Genomic DNA, 21,599 nt, shown 5'->3' with positions numbered 1-21,599 from the left:
TGTTGCTAGTAAAGAGTGGCAGTAGCAGTAGTAGTAGAATATGATCATGTTCATCTTACCTACTGAATGGAATAGTCCAGAGGAGAAATTGTTTGGTTAAGTGGACTATTTAAGCAGAACTCAGGTGTTTGAAGAGAAAGGACCAGGGCCCGTATCCCTAAAGAATCTTTGTGCAAAAAGTGGCTCCTAGCGGCCAAATTCTAAGAAAATTCTCAGAGTCATGACGTTTTCTTAGATTTCCCCAAAAAGTGACACAACAATCCCAGTTAATATAAAAGCTATTCCTCAAGATTCCTAGCGCTTAAAAGGGCTCCTAAGGCGAGATCTGCTAAGAGCAGGGAAGAGGACTTTTAGTGGCTTAGGAGTTCCCCTAAGCAGCTGCACAAAATGGCCAACAGAAGAGGCAGGAGAGATGTCCTGCAAACACTGGATGACAGGGAATTATTGAGATGCTACAGATTGGATCGTGCAGGAATCATGTTTGTGGTGGATCTCCTTAGAGATGCAATTACTTCACCAACTCGACGCCACAACGCTATTACACCGGAGACGAAAGTAATCACAACCCTGAGGTATTTGGCAACCGGGAAAATGCAACAATGCAGCAGTGATGACTTGGGTCTGTCCCAATCCTCCGTCAGCAGAGTCATCACCCAAACACTGACAGCTTTGTCACAACCTAATATTGTGACAATTTGTTTCATTCCCGCTGGATGCCCCCACTTTACACACACATAAAAGGGCATTTATGGACATTGCAGGATTCCCTGGCGTTGTGGGTGTAATTGATGGAACACATGTGAGAATAATTGCACCATCAGAGGACGAGGCTGTCTTTGTTAACAGGAGGAATTTCCACAGCATCAATGTGCAAATAGTGTTCAATGCGGCCTGTAAGATTTTGGACATTGTGGCGAAATGGCCAGGCTCCACACATGATGCGAGAATGCTCTCCGAGAGCGGCATCAGACAGCTTTTTGAGAGACGCTATGTGCCAGCTAATTGCCACTTGTTAGGGGACAGTGGCTACCCATGCAAACCATGGCTCCTTACACCTTACCTCCAGCCACGCCAAGGGCCCCAACTAAACTATAACAGGTAAGCCAAACGATACAAAAATCATGGAAATGAAATGCAAGCAATATGTTAGAGCATCCAAGTAGTGCAATATTTCCATCAAATAATTAAAGGTCTCTGTATTCTATTGTAGGGCCCACAAGACAACAAGAGCGGTGGTGGAGCGTGGCATAGGCCAGCTTAAGAGGCGCTTTCATGTTCTCCACGGAGAGGTGCGGCTGAGGCCTGAAAAAGTCAGCAAAGTCATCATAGCCTGTGCAATATTACACAATATTTGCAAGGTTAGACAGATTGCAGAACCTCTGGAGGATGGCGATGAGGATGAGGACAACGATGAGGATGGTGGTGAAGAAGATATTTACATTCCACAGGGGAAACTAGCCCAGAGTGGACTGCCTTACAGGGCAAACTTCACAAATTTACATTTCAGGCAAGCTGTAGCCCCATGCCTTTTGAGAACTTGTGATGGTATTAAGAACTACCACAGTTTTACTGCACATCACCTGCAATTGTTAAATGCAAGACACAGAACACAATCTGTAAATGGTTTATTTTTTAGGTGTTCAATTTTAAGGCGGTAGTACTCCTCCTGAAGGGAAAGGACTTTTTTTTGTTGTTCAAACACATCAATTGTGAGTTGCAATCTGCTCTCCTGCAGGGATGCTGACGGAGCAGGTGCTGCGGATGGGAATGGTGTTTGATCCGCCGGGCTATCCTGAGTAGCAGCTGCAGATGGTTCAGGCGGCAATCTCATCGGCAAACTTGATGGGCCCGGTTCTTGTGATGGCTCCATGCTACAGAAATACATAGGCCTAGTTTAATTATTGTTTTGATTAAATTAATTTGATACAATGAGCATGGATAACACATGAAATGGCTTCTGCAATGAATAAACACTGTAGATATGAATAACCCTGTGTCCTACCTTTGCTGCACTTCAAGGGCCTGCATCATTGATGTGTCAATGCCTGTTGGCAGCCCGGTGACACTGACCTCAGAGTGTCCCAGGACTTGAAAGACAGTGTCGGCCACCTGGGACAGCCGCTTTGCGGGTGGTCCACCCCCTAGAAAGAAACAGTCAATGAACACAGTACTTAGGCCTGTAAATTAACTTTGCCAGCAGGAGCAAGTTGCCAGATTATGTGGTAGGCTATAATATTTTGCTCACCTGTGAGTGAGGATTCCCGCTTGTGTGCTGCAATCTCATCTTTTGCCTTGGACTGCAGCACATACCACCTTTTCTCACAATCGTCGCCTGTCCACGCCACCAGTGGAAAAGAGGCATTGATTGTTTGGGATATTGTGTCCCAGGCGCGCCTCTTGCCTTGGCTAGTGACAGTTGGGCCAAATTTTCCTCGTAACATACCTTTATGTTCGTTCACCAACTGGGCCAGCAACAAACCTTGCTCCTCAGTCCAGTTCGGCTTGCGAGTCCTTTTTTTTTTCTCCATTTTCTGTGTTTGTAGGATATTTGTTAACAAGCCTTAATAAATAGACCAGCCAGCAATCACAGACATTGATAAAAGCTGAGCCGTGTTACCCTCGTTAAGACCACACTGGACTTGTAACATTGTGATTTCTACTTCATTAGGGACAGCCCCTTGAGATAGGCCATCTTGTTTTCAATGGGGTCCATATGGGAGTGAAAGTACAAAATATGCCAGCTAGGATATTGATATGAGCAAATAAGACATGAATCATTATTTGAACAGGGTGTAATGACTTTAAGTCTTCACATATTTTAGATTCTAATGTTAGGCTACAACCCCTACAGTTTACTATTCATTTTCCAGATATTTTCTTGAATGTGAAATATTATTTACAATTACAGTCAGCATAAGATTAGAGTGTATAATTATGTTTATTGATTTGAGGGTACATCCTTTGCTCATTCTCACCAAAAGCTCATTTCCATCAAACTTGTAGGATCAACCAATCACGGCTTTTGAAATGATGACTCATACCTAGCAACGGGGTCAACCACACCTCACTAAGATAGGATTTTCCATCCATTCCTTGCTCAGAGTTCAGTGAAAATGTTCTGGAATCACTTCTAAGCTAAAACTCCTGGCAAGGAATTTTTAGGTTAAGTTAGGAGCTCTCTGAGAGGATTCTCAGAATCTTTAGGGATACGGGCCCAGGTCAGTGCAGCTGTGTGCAGTTTGACCTTAATTTTCGTTGTTTAAAGTTCAGTTATGTTTATTTGAACTGAGTTAATTTGGAGTTGAGTTTCTTATTTGTTTCTTTGTAAATATTGTTTGGGTCACAAAATGGTGAAGAAATCACTTGCTACACTGGACAGCATCAGTCTCCTGCACTTCTTTGGCCGCTTAAGTCAAGTCCTACCACACTGATGAGGACTTTAATCTATCATCCCAAAAACACAAACCACTGCTTCCCTCTCTTTGCAGCTTACTTTGTTTATATGCTACACTTGGTAAGCATGGAAGTATTTCTCTAAACACACGAGGAAGCTTAGCTGGATAAAAAAAAAAACAAAAAAAATGAAGACAGGTAATTTGAATTCTTAAGGCTGTACTTGCAGCTCGGACGCCCTCGTGGTGTAGAGCTCTAGACCATGTTGCTTTAACAAAAACAAATTACTGATGTAGTTTCTGGACATTTTTACATTTTACATTGATCATTTACATTGTAGAGTCTTTGTATAGCAGAAAATAAATGCTAAATTGCATTAAAACTCCCAATGAGAGGGGGGCGCTAGCGAGCGCGATGGAGTGAACACGCTTTTTTCAGAGCCTCTGCACATTCCAGCTTAAATTGCATCATAAATAGGCACTTAAGTTACCAACCTGCTCTCAAAGACAATCTTAAACTTTGAACAAAGTTCCTACGGATATAAATCCAAGAAAGTCGCTTTTATGGCAGCAAATCTGCGGAAATACAAATACGAGGCTTCGTCGACAGCTAAGACCAGTGCAGCCGCGGGCAAAAGTGGTGACAACACCGCTAGCCAAACACCGAAGTCGGCACCGATAGCTAAAATGGATGTGGCAGACCTCAAGACGGATATTATTACTTCTCTGCGACAAGATATCGCCACCATCATCCAGCAGGAAGTCAGGTCTGCTCTGGCTGACAGCTTTGATTCGTTGAAAAGGGATATCCAAGATGTGAAGGCAGAAATCAATAGCAACACTACCGCTATTCGAGCCGAGCTGGACCAGGTGAGAGCTAACGTAAAATCTGTCGAAGCGGGTCTGTCGAATTGGTCTGACGAAATGGTGGCTGTACAAGACACGATGGAGTCCCTCACAAAAGAGGTGAAAGCCCTTAAACACAAATGTGAAGACCTCGAGGGACGTATGAGAAGGGGAAACATCCGGATTATCGGTGTGACTGAAACCCAGGGTTCCAGCTCTCCGGCGGCGGTCTCTGCGCTCCTTAAAGAGGTGTTTCAGCTTGACAGAGAAGTCCGCGTGGAAAGATCTCATCGTAGCCTGACTCAACGGAGACCCGGGGATATTCCACGCCCTATCATTGCTAAATTAAACAGCGAAGGAGACGCGGCGGACATCCTCAGGAGAGCGCGTAGAGGAAAATTACACTTCAAAGGAAACCCAATCGCCATATTCCCCGACTACACGGCCAGCGTGGCGAAAGCCAGAGCGGCTTTCACTGACGTGAGAAAGATACTTCAGGATAGACCGGGAGTCCGCTTTGGCATCCTGTACCCTGCCAGATTCCGTGTTTCTTACAACAACGTTGAAAAGGAGTTTGTGGATGCTGCCAAAGCCATGGATTATGTCAAGGAAAATATACTCTCTCCAGCAGATGGTGAACTATGACTGTCTTATCCTCTGTCTCAAGGTGTAAGGTAACTGAGAGTTCTCTACGTCAGTAAGCTACATCTCTGTGCCTGGTTGTAACTACTAGTGCAGGGCCTGAGTCCCAATATTGTTTTAGCAGACAGCACTGAGAATTATTAATGGTACTGAGACTGCTCGCCCAGCAATTTTCCCCGAACTTCAGTTCATCATTCCATATGAAGACATTTAAACTTGTGTTAGCTGCATTCGGGGTCCCTTTGACTTTTTGTCCTGCCGTTGTTACCCCTGTTCAGGTCCCTTGTTCTCCCGGGGATCATTTGACGGGTAAAAAGCTTGTACAAAGTGGTTTATATATTAGTTTCTGGTTTGTTGGTTTGATGGTTCTTTTTGTATTGCCCTATGCTAAACAAAAACCTTGGGTCATCATGGAGTTCAAAATTATTTGTGCCTCTCAGGTATTTCTCAAACTTAACCCTAAATAGTCAAGATAGATTTGCTTAAAGTCATAAGTTATAATGTCAAAGGCCTCCACAGCCCTATTAAAAGGAAAAAAATTCTAGGCCAGTTAAAAAGTTTCAATTGTCATATAGCTTTTTTGCAGGAGACGCATTTATCTGACGTTGAGCATGACAAGCTAAAAAGGTCGTGGGCACAACAAGTGTTTTATTCATCTCACAAATCTGGTAGGAAAAGAGGTGTGGCTATCCTAGTACACAGACAGATAAACTTCACCCCACTCGCTACTTATAGAGACCCACATGGAAGGTACATTATGGTCAATGGCTCTATTGATGGAGTACTGGTTTCCCTCATCAATATCTACGCCCCTAATGAGGATGAGCCAAATTTCATACATACAATTTCTAATCTAGTGCTTCAAAAGTGTTCTGGTGTTTTATTGCTTGGAGGGGATTTTAATTGTGTCCTGTCACCTTATATGGATAAACAACCAAGTTCTAAAAGCCATGCGTCACAAATGAGCAAAGCTCTAAAACATTTGACAATTGAACTGGGACTAATTGATGTCTGGAGAAATAGGTTTCCTAGAGTCAGAGATTATACTTTTACTCGCATAGACATGCATCCTATTCCAGGATAGATTTCTTTTTACCTCTAAAACAGAAGAGCATAGAATTGACAATATTGAAATTTTACCAATTACGTTATCTGATCATGCACCGTTATCACTCTCATGGGACTTAGGATTGACACCAAAACTAAAACTTTGGCGATTAAATGCCTCACTCCTAAATGATAGCCAGTTTTGTGAGTTCTTACATACTGAACTAAATACTTACTTGAGTTGAATACAACCCGGAGATATCGCCTTTAACGCTCTGGGATTGCGCCAAGGCATACATCAGAGGTCGCATAATATCATTTGCAAGTGCCAGGAAAAAAAGAAAAGAGGCTAGGCGGTGTGAATTGGAGGCCAAAATAAAACACCTAGAGCAACAACACAAAAAAGCACAGACAGCCAATTTGCTTTCTGATCTTAAAGGGTTACGTAGTGAGCTCAATAGTTTAATAAACGAAAAAATTGAGGGCAATTTAAGATTCGTTAAACAAAAGTACTATGAACAGGGTAGTAGGGCTAGTAGATTGCTGGCAATAAGACTCAGGAAACAGCAAACTTGTAATATGGTCCAAAAGTTGAAGTCAGATCAAACCCTAATCACTAAACCAAATCAAATTGCAAGTTGCTTTGCCAACTTTTTCGAGTCATTATATAAAAATTCAGATACATGTAAAGATGACAATACACTATCTGATTTCTTAGAAAGGATCAATTTAAAAACACTGCCAGAATCTGTAGCAAAGGAGATAGATGAACCAATTCGAGAACAAGAAATTTTACAGGTGATTTCAAACCTTAAAACTAAAAAAAGTCCTGGCCCTGATGGTTTTATTAACGAATTCTATAAAAAACTCAAGGACAAAGTCGCACCCTTATTACTGAAAGCTTACCACTGCGCTCTGCAGACTGGGGCTATGGCGCCGTCCTGGAACGATGCAACAATTGTCGTAATCCATAAAGAGGGCAAGGACCCCACAAATTGTCAATCATATAGGCCAATTTCACTACTTAATACTGATCTGCGCATTCTCACCACGATTTTAGCCAAAAGAGTTAGTAAAATCATTACACAGGTCATAAATCCAGACCAAACGGGGTTCATCGCAGGAAGGCACTATGGGGACAATGTTCGTAGGTTGTTGAACTTAATGTCCTTGTACAAGACCAAACAAGAAGAAACAATGATTCTGTCTCTTGATGCGCAAAAAGCGTTCGATAGGGTTTCCTGGCAGTACCTGGGCCACACACTTGAAAGATTTAAATTTGGGCCAAACTTAATTAAGTGGATACAGACTCTTTATTCCAACCCAATGGCGGCTGTGCGGGTAAATGGAACAATATCAGCCAGGTTTCCACTGGAGCGTGGGTGTAGACAAGGATGCCCACTGTCGCCCCTGCTGTTCGATATAAGTATTGAGCCTCTGGCGCAGCTGATTAGAGATGAACATAAAATTCAGGGCCTTTCAATTAATGGAGAACAGCATAAATTGTCCATCTATGCAGACGATGTGCTTTTATACATTTCAAATCCTGCAGTCAGTGTACCTCATTTAAAAGAAATTATTACTACATACGGTTACCTCTCTGGTTACAAAGTTAATATTGACAAAACATTGGCAATGGATATAGGAGGAAACATTTCACAAACATTCAAGGAGCAATGTGGTTTTAAATGGCCAAACGAAGGTATCAAGTATTTAGGAATTCAGATTCCTCACTCATTATCAGACTTGTATAAAGTAAATTATGAAGTTATAGTTGCAAAAATAAAAAAAGATTTAGAGAGATGGACAGTCCTCCCTCTGTCTTTCTTGGGTCGGATCGAGAGTATACGTATGAATGTATTGCCAAGACTTCTATACCTTTTTCAAATGCTGCCTGTTAACATTCCCAACTCTACATTTGATAATTTAGATAAACTTTTTTCCAAATTTATATGGCAAGGTAAACGTCCAAGGATCAAGTTCCAAACATTAAAACTGTCAAAACTGCAGGGGGGATTGGCTGTTCCAAATCTGAAATATTATTTCTGGGCAGCTCAGATGAGACCCCTGACTGTATGGGTGCGGGATTTGTCTGAAACTCAGTGGTTAAATATTGAGAAGACAATGTGCGAAAGATCATTGGAATCCCTGCTTTTTTCTAACATTTCAATTAAAAACTTGCATATGGGGGAATGGACAAGGGTCACACTAAAGATTTGGCGTAGAATCAAACAATCATTTGGTCTTCCAAAAGAAATTTCAATTTTATCTAGCCTTTCCTCCCTGCAGGGTTTTTCTCCTATTGTGGAAGACTCTGGCTTCAGAGCATGGTCAAATAACGGGCTTCATAAACTTTGTCATGTCGTGAGGAATGGACACCTGTGCTCATTTGAACAGCTGAGAGGTCGGTTTCAGCTTCCTTCTTCTGACTTTTTTAGATTTCTGCAGTTAAGAAGTTTTTTGACAAAACATAAAGAATGGAGGCAAGTTTTGGAGCCCTCACCCATTGAGGAAATATTTCTGAAAATATTTCAAAGTAATTCCTCCCCAAAATTAATCAGCAATTTTTATAATGCATTTATGAGTTTCAACACAAGTGCAACTTTGGATATTAAGGCAAGGTGGGAAGCTGAGATTGGCACTCAAATCTCAGAGGACACCTGGGAAGAGGTGTTTGGTGAAGCCCATCTTGTGACTAATTCTGGGCTGTGGAGAGAATTTAAATGGAAGGTGGTCATGAGATATTTTAGAACCCCAGAGATAATTGCCAAAATGAAGCCTACAAATCCTGACACCTGCTGGCGAAATTGCGGTACTTATTTAGGAACCCACTCACATATATTCTGGTCATGCCCAAAAATCTGTTCATTTTGGAATGACATATTTAAAGTTCTCAATACAGTTTTTCAACAACCATTAATAAAAGACCAACAGCTAGCCATTTTAGGAGTATTACCAAATGGTTTTGTGGGAAACAATAAAAAGTATCTCTTAAGAATTCTGCTTACAGCAGCACTAAAGTGTATTACTATTAAATGGCTGAATCTTGACCCACCTTCATATAATATGTGGATTGATAAAGTAAGAGAAATTTACCAGATGGAGGAAATAACATATGCTCTGCGGATTCAGAGAGAATTGTTTACTGAGCGTTGGCGACCCATACATGCTTTACTGTTTCAGTAATTTAGCATAGGTCTGGTTCATTTTGTTCATTTTTGGCTAAGATTGTCAAATGTTATTTAATATTACATAAACTTTTTGTTTTATTTTTATTGCTTTTGTTGTTTGTTTGCTTGGGTTTTGTTTTGCTTCCCAGTTTTGTTTTGTGTTTCCTAATTGCAGCTGTTACTGTAATCTGTATTTCTGCATTGCGGTTCCTGTAACTGTCCTACTTGTGAACATTGCCAAGTACGAGTTGCAATGTTGTAAAGTATAATAAAAATTGAGTTTAAAAAAAAAAAAAAAACTCCCAATGAAAGTGTGATAAATGTTTGTAGTACTGAGTGTGTACACGACAGGGAAACCCAGCTGGAGTGACAAGTACACCAGTTAGTGTACTCCTACTGTCGATCTCAAACCCAGATACATGGGCAGGGCTTTATTGGAAGGAAATGTGTCAGGAAGCAACTGCAAAACATGAAGGTCATTAAAAAAGAATGTTAGGAAGCAGCAGGAGAGCAGGAAAGGCAGGATTGTGCTGATAAGAGCAGTTACTGTAAATGTTTTTACGTTCTGTAAAATCACACCAGAGAGAATGAAGATAGAAGAAGGGCAGATATGTTGGGTGTGAGGGACAATAGATGGAAGGAAAGCAAGGACTTGTCCACAGGAGGGGTGGTGGACGTATTGTACAAAACATGATGACGATGTTAAAAATGGAAAAAGATTTTTGGTCTGCCTCTAAAAAATTTGGCAAACTGTCAGGCTGCTCGGGAGGGAAAACAGTTCTCTTCTCAAAAGGTGTACAGTGTGGGTGGGCTCAGCATATACACTACGGCCAAAAGTATTTACACATAATGTATTTACATTTGAACATTAGAACATGAGCTGTGGAATAACAAATAAAATAATCATTCATGTTCAAAAACACAAGTCAGCAATAATCATAAAATCATAAAATGCAAGCATCACTTTCTGTCATGTGTGCACAACCTGTGTTTTATTTGCTGTAAGCATACATTGAAATTTTATAGGCAGCCTCAACATTATGATTCTGCCATTATTATAGAATCCCTGAACACATTTGAAAGTTATAAATGTAGTAAATGATGTAAATGATGCTACTTATGGGATTTAATAATCATGGTTGCATCGTTCTCGTCACAGGTGGGGGATATCACGACAGTCACCCATCAGCTGGCAGTCAGTCAGAATTCCACCAGGCATCCATCACGGTCCTGTCACTGATGGCAGGACATTGAGGCTGTATCGGTGCAGGCTTTAAGCAGGTTTTCATATCCACATATGCTTCAACAACAGATGTCTTTTATTAGTAGTAACATAGTAACACAGGCATGAAAAATGCATGACAATCACACATTTCCCACCAATAACTTCACCAGCTTTTAAAATGCTTAGAACAGCATTTTTGTTTGTTTGTCTGTCTATATCTAAAACAGAATTCACAGTCTTTGCTTTCTTCTAGTACTGCTGTTTATGCAGTTTAATAGCAACAAGGTATATAAAGGTTAGCTTATTTAAAGCCTGTTTAAAGCCACAAAATACATTAAAATATAAAATAAGGTTTATCTATTTCTGATGCTCATCGGTAATACACAAACACCTTAGATACCACTCACAAAGTTCAGACCCTCCCTCTGTTCACGCGAAGAGAGGGATCGTCCAGAAATGGTACCAGTATTCTATGGAGAACTGATTGATCCTGTATTCAGAGACTTCATACCTGCTGATTTCTCACCTGGAACCTAATGTTCTCCAGGGCTTATTATGCAAAGAGCTGCTAATCCAGCATTTTGTAGAAAAACAAAGGTTAATACAACAACAACAACTGCAACACTGGGTGGGAGACAGGAAGAAGACAGAGTACAGATGGAGCTTTGTCTAGTAGAAAACTCAAAGCAGGGTAAACAGCAATTCCATCAGGGAATATCCACACACTCAACATTGATTATTACCTGGTTCATAACACTAACAGTGTAGTTTTAGTGCCTAAATGTAACTGCAAGTGAGATGAAAGTAAACAGCAGCACACAAGGCCTCCCACCTCCCCCACCTGGGTCTCTGATCACAGAACCGTCATGCTGAGACTTGTAAACACACCCAGAGTGAGTCACCAGGCCAAACAGAAGCAGATACATGTGTGGCTTTAAAACATATTTAAAGTAAATAGGGACTGCTGCTGGGTATAGACGGGAAACATCCTTTAGACTTGCTGTCACAAAAAACACAGAAGCCCAGCAATAGAAATGCTTAACAAAATAAAATAATGAAGCAGCACCTTTACTGGATACTGGTTAATCTATGTTCCGTTTATGTAGAAAAGGAAACGTGCATTTTATTTGAAAGAAAAAACATGTACATGAAGTGGAAGCCAAGATGTCAGTTTTACCCTGGGACTTGAACGTATCTTACATTTGTGGCTCTGTGGGAAGGTGGCAGCGTTACATTTGTCTCAAACCCCACGTGGGTGTGAGAAGTGATCTGTGCGGTGATTCGCACACACATATTTAAGGTTTTGTGGGCAAGAGTGATGTCATGTGTACTTTTAGATATTTGTACACTCAGAAAGGTTTTCAAAAGGTAAAATTTTCAAATTCAGGAAGCTGAACTTAGTAAACTGTGTTTAAACGTTCAGTAATTATTCGATTTTTACACATTTGTAAAATAGTTTTACATGGTGGTCAGATTGCCTCGTATATGTGTGTGGATTGAAGCACCTGCATGTGTGTCCTCAAAATTTACAAATCATTGCACACATTTGTAAAGCTTAGTTTACACTTGTGGATTATGTCTCATGCTTTGCAACACTTTTTTTTGATGCTGTTTAGAGAACAAATATAAATAAGCAGACACGTCACAACATCAGAACAATTTGAACTTTTGCCATAGTTAAAGTGTGCTTTAAATCTGCATCACTGATTTGTGTCATTACCTCTTCATCATCAACAAGCAGAAAAGCCTCTGTGTGAAGTCACTGTCACTTTAAGATGTCAACAATACCAGACACTTTTCACGCTCTCCAGTTGGCAAATATAACATTAGAAAACAATATCAAAATAATAGTAAATACATCATCAGTACTACCATTACTGTAGTTCTTTTTAGGGCTGCTGTGATGAAATTTAGGGTCTACTATGCCTTAAGGTGGAATCTGAGTATTTCTGCATTCACCAAAGGCTTGGGTGATGGTTGGTCAGTGTGTTCAAAGAATTTTACTCCCTGGGTTTGCTGGCTGAAGAAGATTGCACAGTGAATTAAAAATATTTGGAGTTAACACACTGACAAAGGTGGGCACTAACTATTTTAGGTCTCCTGCTTGTTTGGCCCTCTTTCCTTAACAACAGCTCCTTCCTCCCACTCACTTAGTGGGGGAGGGTGAGAGAGAGAGGGTCTCATACTAACCCCAAACACAGAACAGTTACCTGCTATAAAACATGATTTCTCAAGTTGACAGTTGAAAAACAGGGTATTTGGTTGTTGTTGTTTTTTACCTTTTTAACAAAAGTACAACCCTTTCAAACATAATATAACAAGGTCACATGGAGTTTGATCATCTCTGTGCTATTTTAAATTAGATCAGCCGTCATAATGGCAACAAGAAAACCACAAAGCAGTATATGTAGCTTTGAACACAGAAGGAAGTTGATTTAACTGCTGTGTCTGAGCTCAGTCAAGATGAACCCAGCATCTCTTCAGCAGCTGCTCTGTAAGTTCAATCTTTCACTTCAGAATGTAATTAACTGTTTTTATAGCATATCAGCAGAGTTATACAAGGGTGGTGACATATGTACTGTGTAAAGAGCCACAGTTTTAAGCGTTAAGCTATTTAACACTGACTTATGAATCAGAGATGAACCAGTGTTGTTTGTACATAAAACAGAGAAATTAGAAAAGAACATATTTCAAAGTGTGTATTTTTAAATTGTATCTTGAGGAATGAAGGCTTAAAATTTACATTATTGCAGTTGTGGCCTGTTTGATTGAAGTCAAGTCAAGTCAAGTCAAGTTGGCTTTATTGTCACTTCAGCCATATACAGTTTGTACACAGTGAGGCGAAACAGCGTTCCTCCAGGGCCAAGGTGCTACATGCAACATAAATTTACAACATAAATTAACAGGAAATCACTAAACTAGCTAACTAGAGACAGGACAGACTGACCTAACATAAGTTACAACATAAATTAACAAAAACTAACTAACTAAAACTAACTATTCTAACTAGGTAAGTAGTGCAAAGGAAACAGTAAACATACTTGGTAGGTAGGTAGTGCAGGAACAGTAAACATAAAAATATTGTGCAAAAAGAGCATTTACAGGTTGATGTGAAAGTCCAGTCTCAGTGCTTTGAGGTAGTTGAGTTGAGCTGAGTGATAGTGTGTGTGTGTGTGTGTGTGTGTGTGTGTGTTTATCAGTCCAGTCCCTTTTTGTTGAGGAGACGGATGGCTTGTGGAAAGAAGCTGTTGCACAGTCTGGATGTGTGTGCCCGAATGCTTTGGTACCTTTTTCCAGATGGCAGGAGTGTGAAGAGTGTGTGAGAGGGGTGTGTCCAATCAGCCACAATGCTGGTGGCTTTGCGGATGCAGCGTGTGGTGTAGATGTCCTTAATAGAGGGGAGAGAGACTGGCAGATGTTGACACAGGGTGCTGTACCTGCTGTCTGCTACTGTTCACCTCAACTACCCCAGAAGTGGAAAACTGAACCTATTTTATTTGTCTGTTACTGACACTGATTAGCAGCCATCTGTATCTCTGTGATACATTCATGATGTTTATGGACATAGTTTTATAACCTATCTGATAATGTAAAACAAAAACAGACTAATGAACAGCTAGAAAAAGCCCGAAGCAGGAGTTAAAAGTCCCCTAAAGGGGAGACGTGGTACCAGAAGGAGCTTTGCTGTTATGTGAACCAAATGAAAACTCAGATTAACTGAGGATCATTTCTCTTTAGGTGTGAACTTACTGCTGTGCTGCACAACACACCAAGGTCAGTGACCTCATCATGATCATCCAAAACATCTCAAAGAGTCTCAAATAGATATTATATTATATTATATTATAATAATATAATAAATATATTTTTCTGCATCTTATTTTTAATGCTGTCTGGCACATATAAACTTTCAATAAAGCTTGTCTCTACAAATTGAGGCATTAAATCCAACACCACTGGTTTTGTTGTTTTTAATAACATTAATTATAACTGTGCATCTGAAAGCACTGAACCTGGACCAGCCAGGATCTGACCGCATACTGCATATCAGTCAGATTTTAGTGAGCATCTGATTTGTGAATACTAAAGACACATGATGCAATATATGTTTTGTTTTGTGTAGCTGTGTTACTGTTATTGAAACAGTAAAAGATTATGAAACTCAGTTGGTCATTCTCTTTTAAAAATTGATTCACATCATACCTTCTTCCTCACAGCTCGTCTGACTGTGAGTCCCAGCAGCTCTCAGTTTTTTAAAGGAGACTTTGTGTCTCTGAGCTGTGAGGAGGACGACAGCTCTGCTGGATGGACTCTGAGGAGAAACCCAAAGACACAACAGAGGACTCAGTGTGGAGATGGGTGGGGACAACCAGCTGGTTCTTCCTGTAACATCAGCTACATCGACCCATTGGACAGTGGAGTTTACTGGTGTGAGTCCAGAGAGGGTCCCATCAGTAACATGGTTAACCTGACAGTCACTGGTAAGCTGAGTGTGTGGAGTTAGTGTTGATGAAGCTGTGTGTAAATGGATGAAATGCTGTAGTTTGTCTCTGTGTTGAGGTGGATCAGTGATCCTGCAGAGTCCTGTCCTCCCTGTGATGGAGGGAGATGACGTCACTCTGCACTGTAAAAACAAGACTGGTCCCTCCAACCTCCCAGCTGCTTTCTATAAAGATGGCTCCCTCATCAGAGAGGAGCCTACAGGTCACATGACCATCCACCATGTTTCCAGGTCTGATGAAGGCCTCTACAAGTGTGACATCAGCGGTCATGGAGAGTCTCCATCCAGCTGGATCACTGTCACAGGTGACACACTCACCTGTCTGTGTTTCTGCAGGTTTCAACATTCACAATGTGACGACAACTTAATGACTGTGTTTGCTTTATTTTAGAGAAACACACCACCACACCTCCACCTACATCCACCTCTCCTCCTCTTACCAATGTGTTATTGTTTGTTGGAACAGTCTGTGTTGTGGTTCTACTGGTTTCTCTGGTGGTTCTGCTGGTGACACAACATGTTTGCAGGAAACGTGAAGGTGAGATTCAGACTGTTGGGGGGGGATACGGTACTAAGAGCTCTTTAAGATAAGATGCAGATAACATGCAGAGCTTGCCATATCCAGTCTTATCTTGCAAAGGCAGGCAAGCCCTTATTCACCAAGGGTTTCATGTGTTAAAGCTTTTATAAAGTCAGGTGTGTTGTGACTTTTAAACCACATCTGGGCAGTAGAACATTCCAGCAGTGCACAAAGTGGAAACTAAAGCAGCCTAGAAGAGGCCCAGATGTTGGTGAACAAGTGGTTAAAAAGACTGAACAGACAAAAGATCATTAACTGTCATCACCTGTAGCTCAAACTGACCTTCAATCATTTTGACTACTTTAAAGTTCTTTGTAAGACCACAGCATCTACTCCCTCTTGTTGTTTCCAGTTAACTTTTGCCTGATGCTGATCAGAATTTGCCCTGCTCAGTGTTCTGGTTTAGCTAATAGCAGGGTTCATGTAGTGAGAAGGTGTTTTCCTACAAGTGTCAGTTTGCATAAACAGATTAACTTTGTGCAGCTTTGTGGTTATTTACATTCCTTTTCACAGAAACAGCCGCCTGTTCTCTGTGTTTCACAGCGGAGGCGTTGCGGGAAATAAAGCTGTTCACAGTTGATGGTGTTTATAAATATCATTGATTATTCTCTTCATGATCCAAATTTACAAATAATAAAAGTGTGTGTCGTAGACATAGTGTATTAAAACACTCTTATTAAGAAAAAATGTAAAGATGGCATGAAGATGTTAAATAAACTTATTTAGTAACTTCCTACTCAGTCGAGCACTCAAAGTGTTTATTACTGCATATCTCACTCACACACACACATATTTATAAAGCACTTTTAGTCAAAGTCAACTTTATTGTCATCTCTGCTATGTACAGTTCAGGACATAGAGAGATGAGACGACGAGGCTCCAGTTCCACACAGTGCAAAAGAACAATAATAAATGTAGGAAGAATAAGAATAAGAAGAATAAATATATATACACTTGAGACTGAGGTAAGGGGAGTAAGGATACACTTTGAGGTAGAGGGGTTAGTAGCAGTCTAAATTTACAATTTACAATTGAAATTTAAAGTGACTTTGAAATGGTTTAGAATGACCAACATAGCAGCTTTACAGTTTACAATGTGAAATAAAGTGACCAACATGAGCAGGTTTCCTGAGAGTAGGATTGTCCACAGAGCAGCATCTGTATTTACAAAGGCAGTGGTATGTGGAGTCCAATAGAGTTCGTTAGTGGTTTGTGTGGGTGTCTGTGGTGGGGGGGAGTGGGGGAGCTGGTAGTGAGTTCAGGAGTATGATGGCTTGGGGGAAAAGCTATCCTCAGTCTGGAGGATCGGGCCCCAATGCTGCGATAGTGTCTGCCGGATGGGAGGAGGGAAAGAGTCCATGTGAGGGGTGTGAGGGGTCACGCACGATGCAGGAGGCCTTACTGATGCAGCGTTTGTGAAAGATGTCCTGTAGCAGAGGGAGAGATGTTCCGATGATATTGGCAGCTGCTTTGACGACCCGATGTAGCTGGCTGAGGTCGCCGACTTTGCAGTTTCCAAACCACACGGGGATGCAGCTGGTCAGAACGCTCTCTATGGTGCCTCTGTAGAATATGGTGAGGGTGGGAGGGGGGAGGTTGGCCCGCTTTAGCCGTCTCAAGAAGTGGAGGCGCTGCTGGGCCTTTTTGGTGATGGAGGTGGTGTTAGTGGTCCAGATGAGGTCGTCTGAGATATGAACTCCCAGGAACTTGGTGCTGTTAACAGTCTCTACCGTGGAACCGTGGATGCTGAGTGGTGTGTGGGTGGAGCGAGTCTTCCTGAAATCAACAATCATCTCCTTGGTTTTGTCCACATTCAGTAACAGGTTGTTCTCACTGCACCAGAACGCCAGCTGCTGAACCTCATCTCTGTACGCTGACTTGTCGTTTTTGGGGGATAACGGTGTTGAATGCTGAGCTAAAGTCTATGAACAGCATGCTGACATAGGTGTCTTTCTTGTCCAGGTAGGAGAGGGAGAGGTGAAGTGCAGTGGAAATAGCATCCTCGGTCGACCTGTTCGGCTGGTATGCAAACTGCAGCGGATCCAGTGAGCAGGAGAGGTTGCTCTTCATGTGTGCCATGACAAGTCTCTCAAAGCACTTCATGATGATGGAGGTCAGGGCGATGGGATGGTCGTCATTCAGGCAGGATACAGAGGATTTCTTTGGCACTGGGATGATGGTGGTGGACTTGAAGCACGCTGGGATGATCATCTGGCACAGTGATGAGTTGAAAATGTCTGTGAAGACATCACCCAGCTGATCAGTGCAGTCTCTCAGCACACGACCTGGGATCTTGTCTGGTCCAGCAGCTTTTTGTGGGTTGACCTTGGTGAGAAATCTCCTCACATCGGCTGCAGGCAGAGAGATGGTCTGGTCGGTGGTGGGGGGCGTGGCTTTCTTTACTTGTGTATTGTTCAGGGCATCAAACCATGCGTAGAATTTGTTCAGCTCCTCAGGGAGTGTGACATCTCCATCACAGCTGCTTCGTACAGGCTTGTACTGTGTGACGGCCTGAATGCCCTGCCATAAACTGTGAGAGTCCTTTGTGGTGTGGAAGTGGCTTTGGATCTTTTGTGCATGTGCATGCTTTGCTTGTCGGATGGTGCGAGAGAGGTTGGCTCTGGCTGTTCTGAGAGCTGTTTTATCTCCAGATCGCAAGGCAGCATCTCGCTCTCTCAGACATGCACGTACAGTTGCACTGAACCAGGGCTTCTCATTGGCTCTCGTGATGATGTTTCTGGAGACAATCTTCTGTGCACTTACTGATGTAACAGGTCACAGATTCAGTGAACTCGTCCAGGTCCAAGAAGCCATTTTGGGTCGCTGCCTCTTTAAACATGTTCCAGTCTGTGCACTCGTAACAGTCCTGAAGCACTGAGAAAGCCCCACTTGGCCTATTTATGCCTAAGTGTATAACACTCTAACAGTTGCATTGGGGGAAACTCAGGATTCAGTATCTTGCCCCAGAATACTGCAGCACATGGAGTGGGGGAGTCATGGATTGATCCACACACTTCCTGACTCATAGATGAACCACTACCACCTGAGCCACAGTCACAAATAGGGCTGCTTGAACTACTTGAGCCCTGATGGGCCTGACACAGGTGAAGGTCCAAGTCCAGGAATTTAATGTAGGTTATGGAAAGTGATATAAACTAAAGTAAAGAGCTAAAAACATTTAAAATATACCGGCATTGATCAGCGTTTTTAAGGGTGTAGAGACACAAAGATATCGACAGAGCACTTATAGCTCGAGTATAACCTCGCATTGTCACATAGTACAGCAGAGAGGCTGTCCTGATCAAAACTTCCTAAAGAACAAAAAAGAGACATTCTTGGGAGAAACACTTTTAGAGATTTTTACTGAATCCCTGCTAATCAGAGACAAACTTGTCAGAGTTACCTTTCTGCTCTCAAACCTAGAACTTGGCTTTGGTGCCCTACAGACTGTGGTAACTGCAGTTATTTGAGAACATGAAAGCTGACACTTTAAATATGTTTGGCAATAAAATAGATCATTGCACCAGTGTCATAAACTGCAACATGACTGGAAGTCACTGCAGCCGTATTGCTACAGTAACTGAGATGCTGCACTGCCTGTTGTAGTAAAGAAAGAGTTGATGATTTACAGCTTGATCTGGTTTTCAGAAAGGGCTTAGAGTAGAGACGGTAATCCTCCACGTTGGAAAGGATTCACTTAAGGTGACTCATAATCTGACCAGGATGTCTCCTGGGCACCTCCTACAGTAGGCGAGAGGTTTGGGACTGGAGGCAGATCCAGGACACAGTGTAGGTTTTATATCTCTGGACTGGCTTCTTGTGTATTTATTTCAATTACTTTACTAACAGTGTTGTACATTATTATTATTATGTCAATTATAAAGTGGATTTAAATTTCCACTGTTGACACAATCTTCTGTTACAAAAGTGCTTTTAACAGACCATAACAGCATGCACATAGTGTTGCACACCCATGGTGAGTGAAGCTGCTCTGTTGTATCTTTGTATCACTGCACTGGGATTGAAGAGTAAGCCAATATGTGTTGGTGTGTTTTTAATGTATTTCACCAAATCATTTCTTTTTTTCAAACCTAGCGTGTGTGCCTGGACTTGGATGTTTTATGTCATTTTATGTATAATCATTTTTATATTTCTCTTATTGCCTTTATTGAAACTCCTGTTATTTCCTTTTAATATAACACTGTTCTTGCTAAATTTGCAGCTTTTGTACCTGCAGTAATCTAAATCTTCTTCACTGAACAGGAAGTGATCCAGATGCAGTCTACTCAACAGTGAGAATATATGAAGATGTCAGTGATGGACAAATAGCCAACAGACCAAGAGGTACGACAGGTACAGCCAGTGTAAAAATTGACCTATTCTACTTTTCTTATTCCCTGGCATATATGTCCTTTTTCACTGTTAGATGTTCACATTAAGTGTGTTTAAAGCTTCAAATAAAGAAGTCAACGTAGGCACCAGGATGGACTGAGGGTCATAATGGACCAGTGTAATTTCAAGATAAAAATGTTGTGCTGAAATCAGATTAGGTCGACTTCAAACAATTTGACATGACCTATTTATTTTAACAAAAAATCTTTAAAATTAGTTATTCTGACAGGAGTCAGTTCCACATCTCAATGTTTGAATTTGTGCTGAATTTAAAAAAACCAACCAAATAAAAAACATATAACTTTGTATCAATATGTACCTGAAATCTCATGGCTCACCAAAGTCTGGATGTCAATTTATTTTTAAAGCAAAACACAAACAATGCCATAAATCATTTCTATTAAAAAAGCTGTTTATGCAAAAGAGGGCAGCTGTACAGTTTTCACAGTTTCTGATTTTGAATGCATTACATCTCCAATCTGTTAAGAAGTGCAGTTTCTACCACTCATTGGAGCACAGGTGCTACCCTTGAATTGTAATTTTTAAACTATGAAAATGGAAAATAGCCTGATGGGAAGCTTTTTTTTTTTTATGTTTCTCTCCTGTTTATGTCAGGGGGGCAGATAAGACGCCTTTGTTTCCTTTTGTTTTCATTTGATGTAAGTTAGATCATTATATGTGAAAATGTTTTCATTTGCTATTTCTGCCATGCTCACCCTGAAGTTTTGTTATGAACTGCAGATTCTTTGGAACATGGGAATCATGTTAAGCTCAGGTTTCTCCAAAGCTGGGATGTATCCAGCAAATGTGCTCCTTTGGGGTCCAGGCTAGGGCTGTGTGGGCCAATGTGGGTGTCACACTACTGTAGGCTATCTACACTAAGCAAAGAGGGGGGCCAACAATGAGGTCTACTGTGGGCCCGCAATGTACCCACAGTATCCCCACACCTAGAGTGTGGGGATACTGTGTCTAGGTTTTTCTACTTAGACTGATCTGTGGTAGAAAATGGATGGATGCATGAATGGATTTGTGGTTTTGATTAAACTACAAAGATTGTAATCATGTTTCCTGTTCTTTGAACTGTGTGTGTTTGTGTTCAGGCTTTAAACTAGTGCCAAATGTCATCTACTCTGGGCTGCAGTAGTCCACCAGTCCAACCACAGCCGCAATCCAGCTGCTGGTCTCTAACCGACCCTGCCAACACCTCAGACCAGAGGACATCAACATGTTCAAAAGTATATTTTATTCTATACCTGTCTAATTACAATGAACCCAACCAAAACATACATATTACTTAAAGACACACACACACACACACACACACACACACACACACACACGCACACACATTTATTTAAGACTAATACAAACATGCAGTTAATCACTGTTATTTGTGTTTTGTTCATGTTTGTCAGATCCTGCTCTTCTTCCCACAGTAGAGGTGTAGAGATCATGTTCAGTAAAATATTTTTTCACTAGTTTTTCTCATGTGGTTCTGTGTGGTTTTCACCAAAGGTTCAGATAAAAAAAAATTGAGTTGTTCTGTTTTGGTTGTGGCTAACCGATACACTTGTCTCTTCAGAGCAAAAAATAAAGAATAAACCTTAAACCACAATCACAGACTGAGAACAGCATGGGCACTCTCGAAAACTGTGCAGAAAGCCTCAGTGCATGAGGTATGTGTTTGAGACTGAAAAGATCTCATTTTTATGTACAAAAATATTCCAAGTAAACCAACCAAAGAAAACATTTTGAGTCTTTTTTTTTCTTGATTTTCATGATTTGTATGATGGAAAAACTCTGG

At 41.2% G+C, this 21,599-nt stretch overlaps 2 protein-coding genes across 2 annotated transcripts; both read left to right on the top strand.

Moving 5' to 3' along the window:
- The first annotated feature begins 671 nt into the window (after positions 1 to 671).
- Positions 672 to 1,928, top strand: LOC120439273 (putative nuclease HARBI1). Its single transcript, XM_039610084.1, has 3 exons — positions 672 to 1,098; positions 1,211 to 1,507; positions 1,736 to 1,928. The coding sequence occupies exons 1-3, from the start codon at positions 749 to 751 to the stop codon at positions 1,776 to 1,778; spliced, it is 690 nt and encodes a 229-aa protein (XP_039466018.1). The 5' UTR covers positions 672 to 748; the 3' UTR covers positions 1,779 to 1,928.
- Positions 1,929 to 7,253: 5,325 nt separating this feature from the next.
- LOC120434022 (low affinity immunoglobulin gamma Fc region receptor II-b-like) lies at positions 7,254 to 21,101 on the top strand. Its single transcript, XM_039601401.1, has 5 exons — positions 7,254 to 7,268; positions 14,608 to 14,803; positions 14,883 to 15,128; positions 19,667 to 19,747; positions 20,896 to 21,101. Exons 1-5 carry the CDS (start codon positions 7,254 to 7,256, stop codon positions 20,937 to 20,939), a joined length of 582 nt encoding a protein of 193 aa, XP_039457335.1. The 3' UTR covers positions 20,940 to 21,101.
- Positions 21,102 to 21,599: the final 498 nt, after the last annotated feature.

Source organism: Oreochromis aureus, linkage group 3 (assembly GCF_013358895.1).
Source record: "Oreochromis aureus strain Israel breed Guangdong linkage group 3, ZZ_aureus, whole genome shotgun sequence".
In the NCBI taxonomy this organism is placed as follows: domain Eukaryota; kingdom Metazoa; phylum Chordata; class Actinopteri; order Cichliformes; family Cichlidae; genus Oreochromis; species Oreochromis aureus.
The sequence above is the reverse complement of the archived record's forward strand: the minus strand, read 5'-3'. Positions and strand labels throughout refer to the sequence as shown.

Coding starts and splice junctions, on each gene's coding strand:
- LOC120439273 (XM_039610084.1), top strand. CDS start 749: ATGGACATTGCAGGATTCCCTGGCGTTGTGGGTGTAATTGATGGAACA. Junction 1,099..1,210: donor CCCCAACTAAACTATAACAG/GTAAGCCAAACG, acceptor ATTCTATTGTAG/GGCCCACAAGACAACAAGAG. Junction 1,508..1,735: donor TTCACAAATTTACATTTCAG/GCAAGCTGTAGC, acceptor GCTCTCCTGCAG/GGATGCTGACGGAGCAGGTG.
- LOC120434022 (XM_039601401.1), top strand. Junction 14,804..14,882: donor GGTTAACCTGACAGTCACTG/GTAAGCTGAGTG, acceptor CTCTGTGTTGAG/GTGGATCAGTGATCCTGCAG. Junction 15,129..19,666: donor CAGCTGGATCACTGTCACAG/GTGACACACTCA, acceptor TTCACTGAACAG/GAAGTGATCCAGATGCAGTC.